At 37.6% G+C, this 23,917-nt stretch overlaps 1 protein-coding gene across 2 annotated transcripts in view; it reads right to left on the bottom strand.

The window, feature by feature from the left end:
* The window catches only part of LOC108047308, an 81,361-nt gene that overhangs the window by 5,755 nt on the left and 51,689 nt on the right, over positions 1-23,917 (bottom strand). For both annotated transcript variants that reach the window (XM_044459859.1, XM_044459860.1), the window contains exons 3-4: positions 4,851-5,062; positions 863-998 (exon numbers count right to left, since the gene is read on the bottom strand). In XM_044459859.1, coding sequence (XP_044315794.1) covers positions 863-998; positions 4,851-5,062 — 348 coding nt within the window. The remainder of the gene's footprint in view (positions 1-862; positions 999-4,850; positions 5,063-23,917) is intronic.

Below are 23,917 nucleotides of genomic sequence, written 5' to 3'. Positions count from 1 at the left end.
AGTTTCTTTACTTAAATCGAAACTCTTCTTAGAGATTTAATGGCTAAGTGATAAATGAAGCTTGAAGTTTTCAACGACAATTTCATGTAATCCAATTTCTTTCCTATTCTTTTTAAAATAAAGTTTTCCTCTCAGCATTTCAATCAACAGTAGCCGAAACACCTTTTTCTGTTATTTCTCAACGCTTTTTAATTACTTTCCTTTTACGGGATTAACCCAAGAGTGACAATTGAAGCAAAAATATTCTTTAATTTTTATAATTTGGAGATCAACAAAAAATGAACAAATAAATCATAGCAATTTATTCTAATCAGCATTATTTGGAGAACAAATATTTATTGTTTTATATTATTGTTTCAAAGGGAGAACCCAGAACTTTGAAAAGAAATGTCGCTGTCAGTAAAAAAAATTGAAATGGCACAACAATATTTTAAAAAGGAATTAATAACTCAACTTTCACAAATAAAGTTATTTTCAAAAATAAAAAAAAGGAAATTTACCGAAAGGTTCATTAATTCAGGAAAGGGACCATATTTATGTATTTAAAATATTTTAAAATCCGGAAACACAACATTTAAGTATGCTTTTATAGGGTTAATCCTGACTCCCGCCATCCTGTGACAACTTTCAAGAGTCAAAGTCAAAGTGAGCGTCAGTTACCAACCGACACGACCCCGTTTCCCGCTTTTAGCCACAGCATCTGGGCCACCAGCAGTCAACGCCAAATGGCCGCAATTTCTAATTAGAGTTATAAGTTTTCGCTCGACTCCGCCCTGGCAATATACATATATACGGAGCTGGGGCTGGGGCGGGGGAACAGCGTACAGGGGGACTGGGGGGCTATACAGTAAAAGCTACTTACACACAACAATCATGTCGCCGTGCTCGGTGACCGTTTGGAAGGAGGGCGCCTCGCCAGAAACCTCGCACCGGAAGCGGCCCGTCGACTGCAGATTGACGTTGCGCAGCGTAACAGTCGCGTCGCTCGAGTTGTGCAACTGCAATTAAAAACAAGAGCGAAAAATAATTGTCAGAATGGGGGGAAATATCAGATGGAAAAATGTTTTCCCAAATCGAAGTATTCAATTCCCTAGGCAGGAAATTTGGCAATAATTACTCCTACAATAGCAGTACCAAATCAACAATGCAGGCTAATAAATTAATTTTTAGCGATATGTTTTATATAAAAAATAAATCTTAGGAATTTAAATATTTTATTAAGTCAACTTCCTAATGCTAACCATTGTATTTTTTTTGCCACCCAAATTTAATGGGAAAAAGAATATTACTTTCAATGCTTCTAAAACAGTTTCGAGTTTTTAAAGACCTAACTTAATTAAGGAAAATTTCGTAACCATATATAAATACCATGTTCAAGTTTCTTTTTAATTTTAGTTTAGCTAATTTAAAAATCAACAGCTTTTAGAGAAAATATATTTTTAATGTATTAAACATTTACATTATGTAATTTATTCTTATTTGTTTAACAACGATGCACATTTTAAATAAGTAAGTTTGGCATATTGATTTTTAAAGTACGCCAAAGTACTTTCTAGTGTGTGATTGGGTATTTGGGACACAGCAAAAAAATAAACTAAATTAGGGACAGTTTCTTGCTTAAATAAAAATACCTTTAATTAGGGTACAAAAAGGAAAACTTTGTTGAGTGAAGAGAGAAATTGTTGAATGATGGCGACGCAGGAGATGGCTGGTTAAAATTAATGTAACGAAAAGTGGGCAAAAAGTTGCAGTCCCTCGTAGAAACCCCCTTTTTACTGTAACTCTTGGCGTTGTCATTGGCAGTTTCAATACCATCAGCCATGGGCGTTGCGAAATGGGGTTCGAGGGGGAGTGGCCTCGGCAGCCACTTTGGACGTTAATGTAACGTAATTGCTTTTGAAAACTGCCGCAGCTTCGCTTGTTTTCAAGCTGCCCATCCTTTAACTTGCTCCTCTTGTTATTCGCGTTCTTTTTTTTTTTTGTTTTTTGTAAATGCCTTTTAAATGTCCGAGATGTCCAACGCCTCCTGCTCCTTAAAATAATTCCCCCCTTAGAAGGGTCAGCGCTGAATGTCTGACCGAAAAAGGGTTAGGCAAATATTTCACTTGAACTTTAAGCCATTAAATCCGGGTCCAAATGGGGGCGGGGATGTGGGGAGGGTTAAGGAGATCAGCTGCCTGTTGTTTAACCCTCGAAGGCACCGCACCACCCACACTTTGTTATCTGGCCAAGCAGAAAAGTGCACTTTGTTATCTTTTATTGCGCATTCTTTGCCGGCTAACCCCCTCTCCTTGTTGTTTTAACCTAATTTATAGTTTACCACACAAAAACACACGGTCATGAAGGAGAGTTGAGCCCAGGTAAACCGCACGTCCAAGTCCTAAGTTAGCCGGGGTTACAGCCAACTATTGCCCAACTGCAATAAAACAAGGCAAAACAGCAACAGAAACCCCTTTCCCATATATCTTCCCGCCGCAGTCACTCAAATCGATTATGCTAAAACAATATCCAGCAAATGTAGCAACACACTCACTTTCGCAAAGCACCGGGCACATCAATTGGTTATCGCTAACTGGCATCTTCTGAAGCTCCCATCGTACCCCTCCCCATTACCTACATCAAAAACTTTACCGCCAGCCAGCGAAAAGAACAGCGCACAGTGGGGCTTATAGAAAAATAAAGTGCTTAAATTCAGGCACCGAAAACATATAAACAAAAAATCAGGGTCATGAAGTAAACCCAACTATATATAAACTATACTATACCTATAAACAAACAATATGTTTTGTTCCTAATTTTAAAATTACAAGAAAATCAGAAAATTAAGTTTATGAGATTTTTTTTTACATTTATTTTCATAAGTGTCAAAATTAAAGTAATTTCTGATTTTATTTTAAAGATCTTTAGTAATGATTTCCGTAAGCAAAAAAGTTTAAGAAAGATTTAAAAAAAAATTTCTTTGCAGAGCCTTTAGTTGCCAAGATATACTTAAACTTTTGGTACATCACTGGCATAAGGTCATCCACCATAAATGTTCAAATTGACTAGATCAGATAATTTTATTTGATTAGACCATGATGTTTATTGACCCCACTGTTCCCCCGAACGGAAATCGTTTAGCGGTAATGTGGAGCGTGGATCGTAGAGTGTGGAATCCGCAGCGGCGAGGGTAACGCGCTTTATGGACACTCTGTCGACCGACCACGCCCACTACCGCCGGGAAACGCAAAAGCGCAACTTGAAATATTTATTGCACTTAACGAGCGACGGAGACGGAATGAATCGGAGTGGGATGGATGCATATACAGGCATGGGAAAGCAGATTTCACTTTTTCGGTAGCCGAATAGTGGAAAATGCGGCGAAATAGAGGGCGAAACTTGGGGAAGGAATAGCGAGCGTGGCATGTCGAATGTAACCATCAACTGACTGCGATTGTCTGCTCACGTGCTTATCTGAAACTCGCTTTTCCCATCCCCTATTTCACCCACAGCATTCCGCTTTTCCGCTTTTCCAGCGGTTTGGGGGCTTCGGTGGGTTAACGTCTAGTGCATTGTTACGTGCCGAAGTTTTAGTGGCTAAAATAATGGAGCAACGCCAGAAGAAGTGTCCTACCCTAGACTCATTCTATTTTTGCGGTCGATTAAACAGTTCGATCTACGAATGTTTTATCTTCCTTGGCATATGTTTGACATGCCATTTCTATCTGCTCTTAAAACTCTTTACTTGGCTTGAAGCGTTCCATGAAGTTCAAGTAAAATAAGATTAGTTATGCCTGAGACAAAGAAAATTCAAGGCATAATAAACTGAAAACTTTTGTTGTGTCTAAGGAAGTGTATACCTAGGTTATGTGTTTTGCTTTTCGTGTGTAATTTTGGCAGCAAAAAGTACGAAAACTGAAGGTGAAGTTCTGGCATTGAAAAGTTTTGAAACTATTATCTTGTGTGGAATAATGGAATAATTTTAAATATCTAGGCTTCAGGCAGTTTTTAAAACATTTTAGTCATTGTAGTTCCGTGAACCACAAATTTAAATCTTCCACTTTCTCAAGCAATTAACTGGATAAATAATGTAATTGGTTTGCTTTAACCTTATGAATCAAATTCCAATTATTATTAAATTTGTTTATTTTCTTCTATAAGCTCGACTTGTTTTGCTTTTTCGAAGATTTGCTTAATTGAACAACCTAACTACTTATTTTCTGTTGAGTTTTGTATACCCCAGACTCAGGGAAAGTTTCTTGCCTTGATATGAAAACTTCCAACTACGAGGACCAAAAGCTTAGTCTAGAACTTCTTTTGTGTTTTAGCTCAGGAGATATCGCATTGTCTACAGAGACAAGGACTCACCTACCCATGCCACTTTCTTTCCCTTTCTCTCGTAAAATCACATTTACCCCATTGAAAAACAACTCAGATTTCTCCCCAGCACATACGCCATCAAAGTAAAGGTGGGGGTGATGTACACAGAAATAAGTCTAATTCAGAAACCAATTAAACAGAGCGAAAATATAAATGAAAGACTATTAAACGTCTTAAAAATAATTCTTTAAACCTGAATGCTAACACATTTTTAAAAGATTTAATTGGATAGTTAAAAGAAATAATAATAGCCGGAAAAAATAAAATTAAATTAATTGAATTATCTGAATGATTTCATTTGTTTGTTTCTGTGTAGGGGTAAAAAGTATAAAAAGAAAACGAGAGATAGCTAGTGCACTGCTTTGTTGTTTCTGCAGACACCACAAAAGTATGCAACGTTGTTTTTAATGTTTAGTTTAAGTGCCACTTCAGAACAAACTTGGCTTTGTTCTTTTCCTTAGATATAAGGGGATATATGGGGATATACTCACATCCACGATAACACCAGGCAATAAAAAGGTCTGGGCAGGTGGCATGTCCCGCGGCACATAGCGGTAGAACTCGTTGCCATCCTTGTACCATTTCACGGAGTAGAGTGCCTCGCCGTCCAGATCGTACAGACACTCCAACTGAGCCGGGGAGTCCTTAACCACGTACTTCGGTATGCGAACCTCGGTCAGTTTCAGGCCCGCAACGCTGAAATCTGCAATGAAATTAAGGAATAAAGAATAATCGAATTAAAGCGTGGTAATTACTTAAGGTTTTGGGTATATTAGCACCAAGAAAAGGATAATGATTGAGTATTAATATTGGTCCAGTTGGAGCATTGTAAACAAAATTTCTACATATTAAATATATAAGGATTACGAAAAATCCAAAAATTATTTTGTATTAATTATAATTTATTGTATTAATTATAATATAATATTAAAAAATATTAATTATAATTTAATAATAAATTATAGTATAATATATTAATTATAATATTAAAATTAATATATAATCTATGTTATTATTTTAATATCCAGCAAAACTCCGAATAATTACAGGCCTACAATTTATATTCCACCTAAATTCAAACTAATATTTTCTTCTTATTTGATTTACTTCAATTTTGTTAATTTTTAATCACAGCAAAGTTGTACTCTCCATTTTCATGTTAATACCTTTAGGTAGAGTGTATGCCAATTATCCTGTAGCCAAACAAATCGAAAACTGTAAACCTTTTAAATTTTCGTTTTGTTTTATTTTACCAGGTGCTTAAAAACTTTAATTGGCGATGGTAGTCAGATGATGGCTCCTGATTGATTTATGTAGCTGGAAATTTTTAATTAATTACCAAAGTTTATTTTCACTAGGGCCTGTGTCAACCAACCACAAAAATGAGTGATGGACTCCACCCGAGCCCTATAATGCATAATGTATATTTTGTATAATTTATAAAAAACAGTTTACACATTTATCAGCAACTCTTTTTCGTTTAATTTGTGAAAGTGCTCCGTATCAGTGTGGTTATGTGTTTTATATTATATTATAAAGATTAATAAGTCAATGCGTTGACAGGGAATGTCGTTTTGCTTTGGCGACATGATTGAGGGTTCCCGATTCACATATTATATTGGGCGGGGCGGACAACTTCTAACGCTCACTGTGGTCTGAAGCAGTTTGCCTACTTGGCTTGGCTCGTTTTGATGCTTGTACCATTTTATGGCAAACTTGTTTATTGTCAATATTGACAATGATACACACAGTGGGCGTGGCAGGGATATAGTGACGGGACATGGGACTTATAACCATCTCACACCCACCCACTCTTTTTGTCCTTTCCCACATTATTACACCGCCCGAGGATGACTGCTCTCTTGGCTTTCCCATTCCAAAATAATACTCTGCCCTTCCCTCTCCAATCGTTGCACACTACAAGTGTAATAAAATGTGCGAGGATATTGTTGTACAAACAGTCAAGGAAGAGGCAGACCATACCAATCTCTATGACTACATCTGTGTCCATATCCTTATCCTTATCCATATCCATCGCTATGACTTGCAATTATTGTCGCTTCAGTTTAGTCCACTTGAATTCAGTTGAGTGCAATGTCATGTCTAGTCGATGACAGAACATCTTTCCGGTCAAAATATGATGAGAGACATTTTGACAAAAGGCCATTCACTGATTTTCAATTAACTTATGTATAAGCTGATTGAATTACGGTGCAGGAAATAGGATTAAAATGGCAAATAAAATGTCAAGTAGTTGAAGGTCAATCCGAAAATATATTTATATAAAATCAAGTATTTCATATAATTTAAAAGGGGAGGAACAGGGGGACAAGAAGAATAAGACATATCATATTGTGTTCACTTTACAATTTAGTTCTTTACTTATTATAAAAACCAATAGCTAATTAAATTTACTCATAAAATGGAAAATTGTATGGCTAATTAAGTGTAGAAAATTCTTTCTCTTACATTGAGACCATAAATCTTTAATAAATTAAGTTACAATCGATTAAATTTAATGAATGTACTAGTTATTATTATTATTTATTTAGTTTCTAAAGCATTTACAAATAAATTTTAGACTGAGCCGAAGGAATATGTACATGTGTAAAGAGCCCTCAACTACTGCAAACTACAAAGCTGACATTAGGATTGCCAATAAACAGGATTGGCACAGATGCCAGGATACTCAAACACACGTATGTACGTTTATATAAACGTGTCCTTGTAACCATGGATATGCATATAAACACACCACCAGGTAAAAGTGTAAGGAGTACTTTAAGCAGCCACTTGCAGCAAGTACCTTGCCACAATTTGCAGGAAAAGTTGCAACAAATGACAGTCAGCTTGGGAGGAGAAAGGCAGGCAGGCAACACTAAGGAGATAGGAATGCAGAGACTGAGGGACATTAATGAGACTGCATGGGTGAAGTTTTCGGTAGAGATTCTCTCCACAAGCACCATGTCCTCTATGCGAAATGAACTCCTTTGGCGCACTTGCTGGCCAGCATCCAAAACAAAGAAAAATGCGCACGAGAAAAGGTAAAATAAATATACAGGAGAACGAAAAACAAACAGAAAAACTTTCATTTTATTTGGTTTTCCAACGAATTTAGGTTACAAGCTCCCCTCTTCCGCGTTGAACTCATTAATTCTGCTTAAGAGTCGAACTGCAAATGGAAGTGTGACGCAAAAGCAGTAGCATAGCCAAAAAAATGTACTACAGGCAAGTCCTGGAATCAAAGAATAATTATCTAGTGGGAAGCCTTGAACAGCATCTTAGGTAGAAATAGCAAAACCAATTATACACCGCTGATGTTAAATAAAATAAAATAAATTAAATAATTTCTATTTTGGAATTACATATTAAATTCATACTGTCTGTTTCAAAAACTTATATGTTTATTTTTTGTTGCTACGAAAAATGATTGACAAGGAAACCTAGGAGATTTTAAAAACTGGTTGACCCCAGTTATGTATATAACCTATTGACCGAAGATGGATCATAAAATCATGTATTACAATAGACTTTAAATATATATGTTTTTTTAAAACGAGGCTGTACTGTATCCATCCATAGAAAAAGCGAAGCAGCTGAGTATTAATAGAGGCAGCAGCAGTTTCAGGGAAAGTTTCGCTTTTGGGTAATTTCAGTAACTTTGTCATTTGGGCGCCTTGACACACTCACAAACACACTTAATATTCGCACACACAGAGACATACCAGCACACACATCGCACATGCAGAATGTCAGCAGGGCACACAATAGCTTTTCTTGTATCCTTTGAATCTTACAGGAGTTGAAGTTCGGGTTTGAGTGGAATTAATATGCTCAGGCTGCGACCTTTGCCAAGTCAAAAATCAATTTCCCCATCACAGACACTTTGCGAAAAAGTCTATTTAAAATAACAATTTTACCAATTAAATTTTCATCATTAATCGCAGCGCTTTTTTGGTGGGGAACTTTAGGACATGACAAAACTGCTTAAACATATATCACACACATTGTTATAACGTTTTTTCCGTAGTTGTAGATATAGATTTATTTTGCAACTTATTTTTCGATTAATAAGATTTTATTTTATACACCATTTTTTTTTACTTTAAGCTTTTATTTGAAATACTTATATATATTTTTTTTATATAACACTTTTCTAGTTCCAATAAAAATATTTTTTTTCTATGCAGTCGCATTGAGCAAAGTGAATTTCGCTTTTTCCTTTGCTGCTGCTTTTTCTTCTGTCAACTTTTTCTGTGGGCGACAAAAGTTTTCTTTCATACTTCATTGGGGTTAAGTGATTAAATTTGCAAAGGACACAAAAATACCCAGAAATATTCGCCGAAGAAGTAACTAAAAGAGGGTGCGTAAAGCAAAATGGGAAAAAGTAAAGTTAACTTTTGCGCATATGACACGAAAATGTATGCAGGATTCACCCCCAACATGATCCTATTTCGCACTTTTTATGACATACTATGCGTGCATAATTGCTAACAAGTCCAAACTTTTGGTGGCAAATGGTTTCAGGCAGTTCGTCTTCGCGCTTAAAGCGAACAGCATGTTACCGTATGAAAAACAAGCCTAAGTTTAAATCAAACTAAAATACTCGCAGTGAAATAAGCAATTTTCAACACAAGACTAAAAAGGGGTAAAATTATTTTACAATTATTCATTAATTTTATGCATTCAGTTTCTTCTTTTTGGTTAAGAATTGTATATAATTGATATGTTATGAACATATTTCTGCGGATAAGATGCGCAGATAGATTGATAACATAGATAACATCTTCTAATAACATATTTTTATAGAGAAGAAAAGCTTTTATTTATTTATTAGAAAATTGGGACTCATTTTTTTTATTTTCTAATAATCTTTTAATAACTGACTTATTTTTTAGTATGGCAGATATAAATAAAAATGTTGTAATTCTGATTTCTATATGTTTATATATATTATTCTCTTGTTACTATTCCCATAATATTTTTTTGGCTGCAAATTCAAAAAATCTCTCACACTGTGCCTGTTAATAGGCGACAAATCATGTTCGATTCCGTTTCGCCTTTGGGAATGTGATCAAATATGTCCCATGCTCATCTGTTGCTGCAGCGCCCCCTGGCGGTGCTTGTTTAAGCTGTCATCGGTTTCGGAGGTCCTCAATTTTTTTTGCGATGGACGGGGAAATGGTAGTCCTTGGGGCAGGTCACTGTATCGTTACACTATTGCCGGACATCTTTAATCTTTGGCAAAAAGTTAGCCTCGTTAGGGAGTTGGACCTTTTTCTAAGACCGAGCCGCTTTTTTCCTCCCAATTCCACCTCCCCCACCCCTTGTTTTTCCCAGCCCCCAAGGATACCTCTATTTTTTTGGGTCCTCGGGGCCGGTTCAGGCTTAATATCCGCTGCCAGCGCTGCCATTGTTGTTGCTGCTGCTCGCCTTTGGTTTATTAGTAGTTCGTGCCAGGACACCAAGGATGCTATGATGCCAGGATGGCAGGATACCAGGGCAGTAGATGAAAGGAGCCGGCAGCCGAAGCTGTTTGCCTATGTAAATGTCTGCACATGAACCAGGACTCTGGACCAACCGCATCCGCACTCCCATACCCATCGTTCGACTTATCCTGCCAGCCAGGACAAACAATAGCAGTGCGTGTGCATGGTCCTGGCTCGACTCCTACGTTTCCCCCACTGTGGCCAGTGCCCGAGGTAGCAATATTTGCTTTCTCCGCTCTCATCATTTGCATATAATGGCTCTGTAAAAGTTCATAAGGAGCTGACCGGGATATGGCGAGCGGGGATGTGGGGGAATGCCTGCAATTCGATTGCGGAATTTAATAAAAACCCGTTGCAGGCTATGCATTCCCTGGGATTGAAAAATACTACAGTAGAAGCTCTGCAAGATCGACGATAACCATTTGCCCGAAAAGCCAAACGTTTTTTGTTACTTTCCGAAGGATTTGCTTCTGAGCTTTAAAATTCTTATAAGTCCGCTAAGTCACAACATATTAACTTAAAGTTAAGAAGAAGTCTTAAGAAGTTATAAACAATTTTTAATGCTGTTCTTTAAATCTAACAAGCTCTAATACATAGAAGGAAATAGTTTTCGTTATTATTAATATGTGTTTTAATTTATAAGTTATAATTCCTATTATCGCTTGGAAACTTGAGGTATTGTTACCGTATCCTAAAACGATACAACAAATATTATATCTAGTATAACTGAGCAACAACTAAAATAGGAAAGGGTTAAGTGTTGAGAGGCAACCAACAATTTTTCCAGCAAAAATATTTTGACCAGCTCAGATTCTGACTCAGCCTTGCTGTCTGTTTTTTAGACCCTCTGGGATGAGCAAATATTCGCGATTCTCGCTTGGCCTGACTTTAATGTGTCTGGGGGCCGAGGGGCGGCGGCTGCCTTTGGGGCGTGGCAGGCAGCGCAACAATTACTTCAGCCCTCCCTGGGGCAACATCAAAAACTGGGTGGGGCTTGAAAAAAAAGCAGAGGGAAAATTTGTATGGAAAATGAAAAGAAAACAAGGCGCAATGATGATTAGGGGGAGGGGATGGGGCAACTGGACCCGGAACTGGGATTCGGATTCCGCAGGGCCTCGGTGCAAATGGAGGTTAAACTGGACCATGACTGTAGCCCCCATTCCTCTTCAGTTTTCCCCAGCCTTCGGTTGCATAAATATTAAATTGCTGAGACAATAAGATAAGAATACGGCCTGGACTTGATTAGGGCCATGGAATAAAAGAAAAAGGGCGTGCCATTCCTTATTCATAATTTCGTGGGGGAGGGGTGGCTTTTAAATTTGTGTGAATTTTTTGCTGGCCTCCGACTTCTCGGATTTGAAATAATGGGGATGAGGAATAGTAATTCTAATTAGCTTAGGGCGGAATTCATTTAATTTTGTTTAAGTGTGTTTCTATATCGGTTTTAAATTATTTTAAGTTATATATCTTCTTTTTTCTTTTATATGACAAGTCTTGTTATATTTATGTTCCTTTTAGGCTTATTCTTTTACTTATTACTTATTATTTTTACTTATAGCATATTGCACGTAATCCAATCCAGTTTTCCTATTATCATTGCTTTCTTTTTTTGGAACTCCTTGTTCTCCATCATCACTGTTATGCACATCCTCTTCCATGAATTTCAATAAGCCCATCCCAACATATGAACAACAATATATCCTTGCCTTTGTCCATATTTATCGATAAACCATGATTTACTCTCATTATTTGCTTTACCCACAACCAAACCCAGATCCAGCAAGAACGAGTCAATTTGCAATTGTGTTGGTGCTAAGCAATTTTCCCACACATCAATGCCAACAGCTACTAAAGGAGTAGAGGCAACAGAATCAACAGCAAGGATAACAACAACTGGAACTGGCTGCCCGTCATTTGAGTAACGCCATTATATTCATTAGCAGCACACACAGTCGCATTTCGGTGCACTGGGAGAAATGTTTAAATAATGGATTTAATTGTAATTCCGCTAATAAATATAGAGCTTTGATCGAAATTTAATTTTAAACTGAAACTGATTTTCCATTAAAGAAACACCCCGCAAAGTTCCGAAAGAACTACAATAATTTCATCTGTTACCATGTTGAACAATAAGTCAGATCCTAAATTTCAAGTCTGGTAACACCAATTATTGCTATTACAATAAAATGTGAGATTTTTAAAATTATCCTGCCAAGTTACATTTGTTTTCCAGTGCAGACTGCGGCTCAGTAACCAAATTGTTGCCATTGTCATGCATTGCACATTCCTCCTTCTAATGCCATCTTAGCTTCTCTTCCCTGTGAGCGATTATATTTATACACATGTGTGTGAGCTGGTTTTTCCAACCATCGGCTGTGTTTATTTTGGTGCTTCCTTACCCCCACCACCGCCCCCGAGTTTTCCATTTATCCCCCTTTTCTCAGTGGCTGAAGTTTGTTTGCTCTACTGTGTTTTCTTTTCTGTTGCTGCTGTTGTGTTATTTTCGCTGACTGGCGTCAGTAATTTGCTCCTTATTGAGATGTTTGTTTATTTACCGAGCAATTTGTATTCATTGTGCGGCTCAAAGGGGCAGGGGGCGGTGGGGCTTGGATCCCTCAAGTTTACGATGTGCTTCTGTGTTGGCCTTGGTAAGTTATAGTTTCCGCAACTCATTTGGCCGCTTTGGTTGGCTAGAATTGATTTTTATGCCGCCATCAGCTGGTCAGCAGTCCTTCCTCGTTTCTTTTGGCCAATTTAATTGTTTATTTTGGTGGTTCTCTCAGTGCGGAGAAAGAGATTTAGCTTGACTACGACCATTAGCCTGCTGAGTTAATTTATTTGCAATTAGTAGGATTTTTCCATGCGCCCAAAGGATGAGCATAGTTGTGTGGTAACACGCCTTTGAATACCTTTTCTTGTTTATAAAAATAATGATTCGATAGAAATTCTAGAGAATTCCTTTTTAAATAAGTACAACATCCTTTCGTTACACACTATGTAACTTTCTGCATGCATTGCAACCTGAGCTCATGATAACGCATCGGATTCTCAGTTTTAATTTCCCTGCACCCTCTTTTTACTAACTCCTTTTAATATATATACAAATGAGCTTCGAGCCTTGAGGTGAACCAAAAGTTTTTACTAGAAATTGTCTAACAAAAGCGGTTGCGTCTCTATGAAATATGCAATTCACATAATACAACACCCAAAACTTTTGCTGCACTTGAAATTTGGACGGTGTGTGAGAGGGACAGCTACAGGGAGACCGAAAAAGACAGGTATAGTGGTGCAGAGAAAGAGAGGGGGCGAGTTGCACACGTCGCCTCTGGGCTGAAGCTGAAACATTTTGCTAATGGAGCTTAAAATTTATGTAAGCTATTGTGGAGCTCTAGCCCGGCTTCCCCCAATGCTGACCCCCTTTAGCCCACCGTCCATGTCATGCATGCATAAGTGCAGTGAAAGGGCGTGAAAAGGGGGTCAGCAAAAACATATTGCATACTTTTGTGCATGCAAGCTGAAAATTAAAAGCGCTTACGTTGGCACAAAAAACAGAGGGAAAAGCCAAAGAACAGGATGAAACCGAATAACGACAAACGAGAAGCAAATGAAACGAATGCGTAGCCAATGCACCACCCCCGACTCCACCGCCCCCTCACCCTCCGGCCGTAAATGAAGCTGTCTTGCCATGCGATTTTCCACTACCAACCGCACATTCTCTTCATCAAGAAAACCGCAGAGGATGCGAAAAAAAGGGAAATTATAATTCAAGGTTATTAATGACAGGCGCCAAGTCAAGCAATGGGAATTACAGTGCTCACTCGCAAAAGTTATTTTTGGTTTTAATTTCAACATCCTTCTTTTTACATTAATACCATCGTTAGTTGATTAATAATTAGTATTTTTAAGCTTTATAAACTGACTTAATATAGTTGCTTTTGTACAACAACTTTTAATATGCTTTTAAAATGATTAAATTAGCGCCAAGAAAATAAATCATTAAAACCAAGACATTTTTATAGCCATCGTTTTAATTAGCTTATAAAAATTGCAGTTATTTTTTGCAGTAACCAACTTTTTTGATAGTAATAATATAGCAGTTATAACGAGGGCATCCAGCAAATAAAAAAGGAAAACTCAGAGAAAAGGAAAAACGGACTTATAACAGCTTTTGACTTTTGTCTGTCCTTTTCGTCTTTTTTGTTTTTCTTATGACTTTTGGCACGAACTGCAGCTGTTGGTGCTGATGATACTGATGCTGATGACGATGCTGACGATAATGTCGCCGATTTGCCACATGAATACAAATACAACAAAGGAGCCGTGGAGACACTGAGCTCATCCCATTTTTCTACAGGAGCAGGAATAATTTAGTGCTTTGTTGGATAAATGTTTCAGTTAAAATTTAGCAATTCGTTGCAGATTCAACTGAAAAAAAACGAAGGGAGGAGGAGTCGAGAGCAGCAACCCGAGACCAGGGAAATTGTTGAATTTTTCATCCCAAGTTTCCACTCGCACACAGTCAAAGACGGAATCACACACACACACACACCCGGGATCCCTAGTTATCCCGTCATCTCTCTTTTTGTTCTGGTTTCTTGTTGTAATTACTCTCCGGATCTGACTTAAGCCATTTGTTTGACTTGAAATTTATCTGGATATTTGCCTGTTACTTCCTTTCCCTTATTTACTTTCTTTTTATTTTGGTTTCCTGAAAAAGTAGTATCTTATTTCAGTTGGGAGTATAATTAAATGCTGATACAAAAGAGACGAGAAACAATTACAAATCTATCGAAAGCGTCTAATCTCTCAGTTCCAAATCGATAAACACTGGCCATACTATTTGGAAAATAAATCTTTATTTTTAAAAAATTTAAATTTTATATAAGTTGCTGGGTCTTGAACATTTTAAAAATTTTGAATCATTTGTAAAGGGAATGTTAATAGAAAACTTGTATATCGAAACTAATTACTTCAATTGATTCAGATCCACAAAGTCCCTAAATTAGTTTCTTTGCTACTTTATTTTATTTTGTATACACCCATACGCTTCGTTTCCTTCGTTATTCACCCTGTTTTAATTAAATTAATCTCGATAAAAACTTGTTTTCTCGCAAAAACCCATTGGAATTCCATTAAACCCAAACCAATCAGAATTGTTGATTCAACTAAATGCGATTAGGATTCCTGTTGCTCAGTGTAAGTGGAGGGCATTTTGCGGTAACCTCGAGGCCCCCAGATAGCCATCAGGATTCGGGAAAAGAAGGCAAGGGGCCATCGAGGAAGTGCGTCTTGTCGCTGCCTGCTTATTGAGGCTTAGATCCGATTTGCCAAAAGACAAGCCGCCCATGAAATTGTTTGTTTATTGAAAAATGATTGTAAGGGGAGTCGCACAAGGACACATAAGGAGGGGAGGGGGGTTTAAGCAGAAGGAGGATTTGTGTAAGACCCGAAAGACAAGAAACCGAAACCAAAACGGAGAACAAAGGCAAGGCAACAGTAGCAGGAGTCACAGCAACAACAAACAATCGGTACAGTGAGCGAAAATATGGTCTTAAGGTCTTTGATATTAAATGGCAGCGTTTTAGGAATGATTAAGCAATATAAGTATTGTGCAATAGGATGAACTGAAGTAGATTACTAAATATTATTACTTTCCCTTTCTAACACAAAAGTTAATTATTAAACAAAAGTTGGTTCCAGAAAAATATTCTAACTTTAAAGAGTCTTATAATGAAATAATGTTATTATTATAAAATAGTTAATGAGTGTTCAAATATATTTTTTTCAGTGTACAAAGCTGAGCGGCTGGCAGGCGATGCGATGCGATTAAGCGATAACCCGACAGCGAACCTTAAGCCGCCAAATGGTCTGTGAATGTTGGAATGCTGCCCAGGTTTCCCTGCCCCCTGATTTCAGATCCCCCTTCGATTCTCGTAGGTCCGCCTGTTCTTGGCTGTGGGCTTTTGTCGGCTTTTGGGGCCCATTATCATTTTTGAAATCAATCTGTTTACAAGGCATAAAAGTTTATGCCTACAGATGTATATTTCACTCTCTCTCTCATGCTTTCTGATTGTATTCTGATTGCTTTGTCGCTGTTTGAAAAATCGTTTGTTGATTTTTCCATTTGGGCCTTAGCTTCTTTGCCAGTGTGAGTGTTGTTGATTTTTTTTGCCCACTTTATCTGTCGCACTATAAATTTGTATTTTTTTTCAGCTGATGAGTGCTTTATGTGTGTGCGTGGTGGCGAGAGTATCTGTGTGTTTGAGTCGAGTGTTTGTGGCACAAAAGGCGGCGACTGTTGCTGTTTGTGTGCATTGATTGAGTGCATTGAGTTGTTGAAGTTTGTTGCCAACAGTTTTGCCCCATCCCCGACCCTCCTCCCCGCCCCTCATAAACAACTGTTGGCCAAAAAAGTTTTCTGCCTTTTTGCGGTTTTGTGATATGGCCAACAAACAAAAGCAGGCAAAAATAGAGAAAACAGAAATCGAGTAGAGTGGGAAAAAATGTTGACAACAGATTGCACTGGGCCATGTTTAAATAGCTCAAAAGGGTATAAAAAGGGGGAAGTGGGGAAAAGCAATGGGAAAAATAGGGCAAAGGAGAAAGGAGGAGAGAAATTTTTGCCTGTTGAACATCTGGCTGAAACTTTTACCGAGAGCCGCTAAAAACGTTTTAGCTATTTCATAATTTTTTCTCAGCTTTAAAGAAAATAAATATCTTATTGATTTGTGAAGCAGCCATATATCAAAATACATGTTACTTGGTATAAAATATATTTTAAAATACAATTCTTAAACAAAAAAATATCCTTATTATCAAAAATTAAAATAATTTTTTTGATGATTTAATTTGACTAAAAAAATTATGGAAAATTCTAAATAGTTCGAGACAAATCCAACCTTTTAAATCGTGCCTCGGTACTTAAAGTTCGCATTAAATACTTTTAACGAACTGAAAGAAGACCTCTTCAAATGTTTGTTGTCATAAGTGCCAATCCATTTTTTGCAACCTGTTTAAGTGTTTAAAATGGTTCAATTAAAATGTTTTCCAAGTTAATTGAAGTTTGGGTTGAATAACAGGAAGGAATGAGAGAAAAAACACCCGCTGTGCTGGACACACACCTACTGCCATAAAGCACAAAGGTCACACCCAATGGTAACGCCCACTTCCAAGTTACCCACCACAATTTGCACCAGAAGTTGAAAAGTCGTGGAAAAGGCAGCCCTTAAGGGAGGAGACTGTGTCGGACATTAAGGTAAATGCGTCGCCAAGAGTCTACGATTACCGCAACCCAACCCTGAACCTCCGACCCCCCGATTCCTTTTGTCCTCCTCAAATGACACTTGCTCACCTCTTGACTAATTGTATTAGATAAATTGTGAAACCTTAATCATGTGGACACCTCCGCCTTTACTTGGCTTTCCTCCATTCCCCCCTGAATCCTGTCATCAAGAAACTGCAGTGGGAGATATGTATTTATATGTGGGTAGATTATGGGGAGCAGGGAGGAAACAGGCTGACTGACATTACTCCCCTGAGGTGTTTGGCTGAAATGTTGCCGTGTGCATTGAAAATTATATGTCTTCGGGACTCATCCATTCCAATGGTGGATTCTTCTCTTTAACTTATACTACTTCTGTTTTTTTGCTTTGCCTTTCGGCTGTGGGTGAATGCTTTTATAGCGCAGTGTATGGTACTCATAAGGTACCTATATGTAAATAAAAATATCAAAATTAAAAGTAATTTATTTTATTGTCATAACCTAGAGAATATAATTTAATATATATAATAGATTACAGCAAGCCAAGAATTAAAAATTACTGAGGATAATAATTTGTCGGTATTTATTTCCAAATTAATATATTTTTTGATCCATTTAAAGGGTATCAATGAATTAATTTTGAATACATTATGTCCCCTGGATCTCTTTGTTTTAAGTTTGTCTTGGTTTTATATTGCAGTCTTTGTCTTTGTCTTTTGACCGGTCCCTCATCCACCTGCCACGCCCACCCCTTCATTTTACGCCCACGCTATGGTCTTTATTTAATTTCAAGTTTCACTTCACTGCTATCTTCTCCCCGTTTCGCTTTGGTTTTGTTCTGGGCTTGTCTTTTCCTGTTTATACCCGTTACTCGTAGAGTAAAAGGGTATATTGTATTCGTGCAAAAGTATGTAACAGCTAGAAGGAAGCGTTTCCGACCCTATAAAGTATATATATTCTTGTTCAGGATCACTAGCCGAGTCGATCTAGCCATGTCCGTCTGTCCGTCTGTCTGTCCGTCTGTCCGTCTGTCCGTCTGTCCGTCTGTCTGTCCGTCTGTCTGTCCGTATGAACGCTGAGATCTCGGAAACTATAAAAGCTAGAAGATTGGCATTTTGCATGCAGATTCTAGGAGTTCCTACGCAGCGCAAGTTTGTTTCAAAATGGTGCCACGCCCCCTTTAACGCCCACAATCGCTTATATACGATTTTAAAAATTTAAATATTTCGGAAAAGTAAAAATGCAGTTTTATTGTGTTTATCAATACCTATCGAAATGTAGAATAAATTTTTCAAATCGGACCATTCGTTAAAAAGTTATGCGTGATCAAAGTTTCTATCTCCATCTCCCTCGCACTCCCTTTACCTGAGTAACGGGTATCTGATAGTCGGGGCACCCGACTATAGCGTTCTCTCTTGTTTATATTTAACTTCTCGGTTTACCTTTTTTCTTATTTAATTAATTTTACTGTCTGTCTGTGTGTAAGTGGGTGCTGAGTGTGTTTGTGTGAGGGGTGTATGTGTGTTGGACATGGCCAAAAGCCCGTTGGCCTATGCCTGGGAATTCTGAGCTGCGGGTCAAAAAAGGAATTGTATTAAAGCTACCTTCATTTCTCACTGTCTCTTTGTCAGTCCCTTTTCTTTATTGCACTTTAAAAATGTTATTTTTCATAGTTCCCAATTATAATTTTCGTCATAATTTGCCCACATGCGATAACATTTTAATTACGAAATAATATTGTCATAAAATTGTATGCAAATTCGTTTTGTTTTTTTCTCGCAACACCACCCATTTATCATTAATCGCCGGTAGTTCCGCTTCAGGGTGTTCAATTTTATCTATGTAACTGCAAAAATTTCATAAATTATGCAAATTTTTAATGAGCACCCGGAGAAGGATTACGTTTGGAGGGGGGCAGACTTTTCACTGCCAATTAGAGAGTGTCTCAAGGCTTCCGACTGTCGCAGCTGTGTGGCAGTCGACATCCGCCCACCATTTTGGGGCCACAATTAAAACATAAAAGTCACTCATACGTCTTGTCGGCCGCCCACCCATCAACTGAGTTTACTTGCGTGTGCGTGTGGGTGTGTTTTGTGAGCGTGTATGGCATTTATGCCCAGCAGGAGACCCGCTGATATGCCACTCCCCCCTTTCTTGCCCGCCTCCTGCCTCAAAGTGCCGCCACAGGCGAAACAAAAATTGTTGCCTACTTTTGTGGGCGGACCACCGTGGAAAATTATCAAAACGAAAAACGCGATTAGTAAAGCCCAACAAATATCGTATGCAAATTAAATCGGCTGGAAAGTTACATAATATAATTTATTGGTGTTTGCCCAGCTCAAATATTCCCTAACATTTCTATTTTTGGCGCATCAGACTTCGATAAATTTTCGTTAAAATAATTAAAATAAAAACTAATTGTGTTGTTGTTTACTTTGCAAATTTATTTTTCATTTAGAGCATTTTATTTAACCCTAACATTGTTTATGTATCTAATTGCTTGTAATTAATGTATAATACTCTTTAGCTGAAAAAAGTATGGCGTTTTAATGAGAATTGTAAAACTTATGGTTATTATCCATTTAAAAAAGAAAATTGGCAACAACACTTAACGTTAAAATATAGTTAGCTCAGTTTAATGCTATTACACTTATTTAATTAAAAAGCGCTATTAAATGTTAAATATTTATTCTTAAATTTACTCAATACTCGATTGGTTAAGCTATTTAATACTCCATTTTTAATTCCATTTGTTTTAGAACACATGTCAATGAACACAAACCTATTTGACCACATTAAACGAATGACCGCAAAATTTATATTTCATACCTTTTATTTTCTTAAATTAATTTGTTCAGCCTTAATATTTTTTATTTTGTTTTTTTTTCCCAGCCCTGAAGCCATTTCAATTATCCATTTGGGTTTTGTGGGTTTATAATGCATAATTTACACTCTGCTCCCATGGTGCCTGCCCCACATTACGATATTTTATTTATATGCCAGCATTTTTTCCCCATTTTTCGTTTGTTTATTTGTAATAGCAGCACACGCATGCCCCTCGCTGTTTTTTAACCCCTCTCACCATTTGTTTGCTTTTGCCTTACAACGAAATATAATTTGCGCATTTCTCTTCCCTTTCTTCCCTTTTTGTTTCTGGGGGAGCGACAACTTCTTTCACTTCCGCTAGGCGACGACACTTTTCCTTGGGAAATGGAGAGGGGTGCAGTGTGTGTTTTACTATGTAAATGTGTGAAATTGCTACGCGCCGTATGAAAATTCCCACATGAGGCGCCACACGAGACTTGGCTGCCAGTCTTCTCCGCTCGCTCTGTTTGCCTTTTGTTATTATTATTTCCCTTTGCCTTCAACCTTTTCACCTCCCATCGTGGGAGTCGTTGAGTGGAAAGCTTCGCTGCACTTTAAAAAACTATGTTAAACTAGGATCTTAAAAGAACTTGTTTAAAGCTAAAACAGATCATAAACCTTTATCTGTCTAAGAGAAATAGATTATTAAGCTTTGATTGGAGTTCGAAATAAAAAAAAATGCTAAGAATCCTATTCCACCTCCTTTTTTCTCGGTGTAGCGTCGTTAGTTTCATTTCACATTTTTTTTCCTTCTGTGCACACCTTCCTTCTCCTTTCTTTACTTTATGATTATTATTGTTGGCGCTGCTTTTGCACAGAAGTAAATATGAACGTCTCGCCTCGAGCTAAATATGTTGTAACTATAAAAATGCTCGTTGTTGTCTCATTGCTGTTGCTTTTGTTTGTGTGTGAATTATTACTAAGGCAAACTTTTCGCAGTCACTGTGCCAAGGGGGTAAACATCGAAATGCGTTTAAGTCGACTGCACGTTGGCCCCGGGCTTCTTGGATCTTAACTCCTTCGTTGTCTTATTCTATCCGTGCTATTTTCGAATCCCTTATTTAATGCATTCTGCTGTAGCTTTCCTTTGAAGCCCTTCTTCCCTTAGTTAATGCGCTCCTTCTACTGATCCTGTTCGCCGTAGCAGAAGTCTAAGCGGTTTAGGTTGCAACTGTGGCATTCAAATGAAAGCTGACAACTCGCGTCGAGTCAAAGTTCAACAGACTGGGAGGGGGTGGTGAGTGGTTGGCGGGGGGCGTGGCACATTTGCTTGCTCTTACATTACAGCAAGGCAAACAAAAGATGAGGACGAACAGACACTGCAAATCCCTTAGGAAAGTTGCACAGGCTGCCACGCCCACTTGATATCCTAAAAACAGGGGCGACAGTGTCTCAAATACTTTTCTAACAATTCACCCAATGTGTGTGTGTAGCAACATCAGCTCATCAAGTGTCTAAAAGAGAGCAGAGTGAAGTGGGAAAGCAAAAAAGAAAACAGAATGGAAAATAAAGGCGAACTGGGAGCTCAAAACGCTGCAGGGCGGCATGAAAATGTTCAAGTGTGTAAAATGTTGAAATTGCATAATATTTTTTCACACACACACACACACACACACACTCGTAAAAACAAACGAAAGGATAGACAAGGATCTGGCTGCCTTATTGTCGCCAGACGCTTATCGGGTTAAGAAAAGTAATCCCATAGTGGCTTACTCTAGGCACCTCGTCTTATTGATACCCTTGAAATTAAAAACTAGAGAAAACACGTCATTATTATTGCTTTTTTAAATAAAAAAAGAAACAAAAAAATATTTTAAAAAAATATAGCTAAACAGGTATAAAATATGTTTTAAAAAATATTTTAAATACATCTTGGATTAAGTAAGATTGTAAAGTCTCTTTTGTCCTAAGAATCAGTTAAGTATATCATTTACTTGTTGTTGGCTCCCTAAAATCGAAGGTGATTAAAAATAACAAAAAAACAAATGTAAAGATTTTAATAGTTTTTTATATTATTCTTCTATTTTACACCTTAAAATTCTTTACCATGTTAAACCTTTTTTGTGTTATGCAATTTTACTACTATAATCTGGGAACATATATCTTTCAGGTTACCCATATACTCCATGATCTTTTAAGTGACACTGGATGACTGAGAAGAAAGCAAAACAAGTTGCCAGTTCTTAGTACCGCTGCAAGCTGTGCGACATAATCAGACTACACCGACAAAAGAGAGGGAAAAGGGTAAAGGAGGGAAAAGTAAGGGGCAGCTGAAGCTCAAGAGCGAAATTGCAGTAAAAAAGGCAACTCAAGTGCGCAGCCCTTAAATGAGGAAAGTTTAATGCTTTCATAAGCACAACAAATCCTAAAACAAACCCCCCCGCTAACTCGCTTTTCCCCCTTTTTCTCCCGCGGGCTATGCTTCCAGCTTTTCCACTTTTTTCTGCCAGAACCGACCAAGTGAAAAATAGATGAACGCTGCGTGGCGCCTTTTTGGAGGCATATCTTGGCGTTTTATGAGCCAGCTCTATCCTTTTCCCTTCATCTCTTTCTCTGGATACCCCCCTCCCACTCCCACCCGTTTTTTTTTTTTTGTTGCGGCTGCTGCAGGTATAAAAATCAAGAGTTTGTTGTCTTTGGCTGCGGGGCAATAATTTTTCCTCCATTTTTGCATTCCTTGCCTCCTTCGAGCCCATTTCCACCATCTTTATTTCACTCCTAGCCTCGTCTTCATCCTTTTGCAATGAAAGTGCACAAGTTTTGCGCTTAATGGGTCATTTGTCTTTTTTTATAGGGTTTACGGGTGGGTTTCGGGGATGGTTAGGTAATGGTAATTGAACAAGGAGGTGTAGGGTAAGTTTTTCTAGAGCCACACTGGTTCTGGTCCCCTGCACATGAGCCAATTAATCAATATGGCATAGTGAAATTGATTGGATTTTATAGCATACTTTCAGGCTGTATTATTTATTAGTTTTTTATTGTTAATTTATGAATCAATAATTAAATTTGTTAGACAAAATTAGAACTAAAACAAAATTGAACATTTGTTATTATTTGCATAAACAACTAATTAATATTTATCATTCTTGGCAATACATTTTTTTATTGGCTCAACATGTTTATAAATTTATTTTCTAGAAATTAGTAATATTTGAAAAAAGTAAAGCCCAGAGTTAAAGATATATAAGAAATATATATATCAGAAATATATATTATAGATTTTTAGCTCCACACTTATAGACATAATGCATTGGAATTAGATACCAATTAATTCATGGGGTAAAACTTAATTTATTTCTATGATATTATGCATTTTGCACCCATCAATATTGGCATAAACTAGATATTTAATCCATTGCACTCTGCCACGGTATTTTATTCATTTTAATTTAGGGGCAGAGAGAAAAATATGCATGCCGAAGCTTTTTAAGCCAAATCAATTAGATTCCAGCGCTCGTCCACCTAGCCACAAACAATTTGGCCACGCTTAATGACCAAAAAGGCGTGGCATGGGCGGTGGGTGCCCCTCGCCACTCTCGACCACAATTAAACGCACGCAAATTGTGGAGCACACACATAAAACAAAAAATGCTGAGCAAAAATTATGGTCTCAAGTAAAAATTAAAGGCGAGCTTAACGAGCTCTCCTTCTATTTTCCTTCTCTTTTTCTGGCCAAGCTGGAAAATTGATGCAGCTGACAGCACAAGAAGAAAAAGAAGCAACCCAAGAGCACCATTAAAATGCAGGAGAAGGAAAAGTCGGCGGAAGGAAATGCGGGAAAGACCGAAGTGGATATTAAAAGTACACGCAGCAAAGAGCAAACGAAATAATCATAATTTCTGCTAATAAATTTTATATATTGCCCGCTTTTCTTACCCCTCGAACAACTGACCAGCTTCAAGTGGGGATACATATGTATATATATACATCCACAACCTGCTGA

This window comes from Drosophila rhopaloa, unplaced genomic scaffold (genome assembly GCF_018152115.1).
Source record: "Drosophila rhopaloa isolate 14029-0021.01 unplaced genomic scaffold, ASM1815211v1 contig_2, whole genome shotgun sequence".
NCBI classification, from domain to species: Eukaryota; Metazoa; Arthropoda; class Insecta; order Diptera; family Drosophilidae; genus Drosophila; species Drosophila rhopaloa.
The sequence above is the reverse complement of the archived record's forward strand: the minus strand, read 5'-3'. Positions and strand labels throughout refer to the sequence as shown.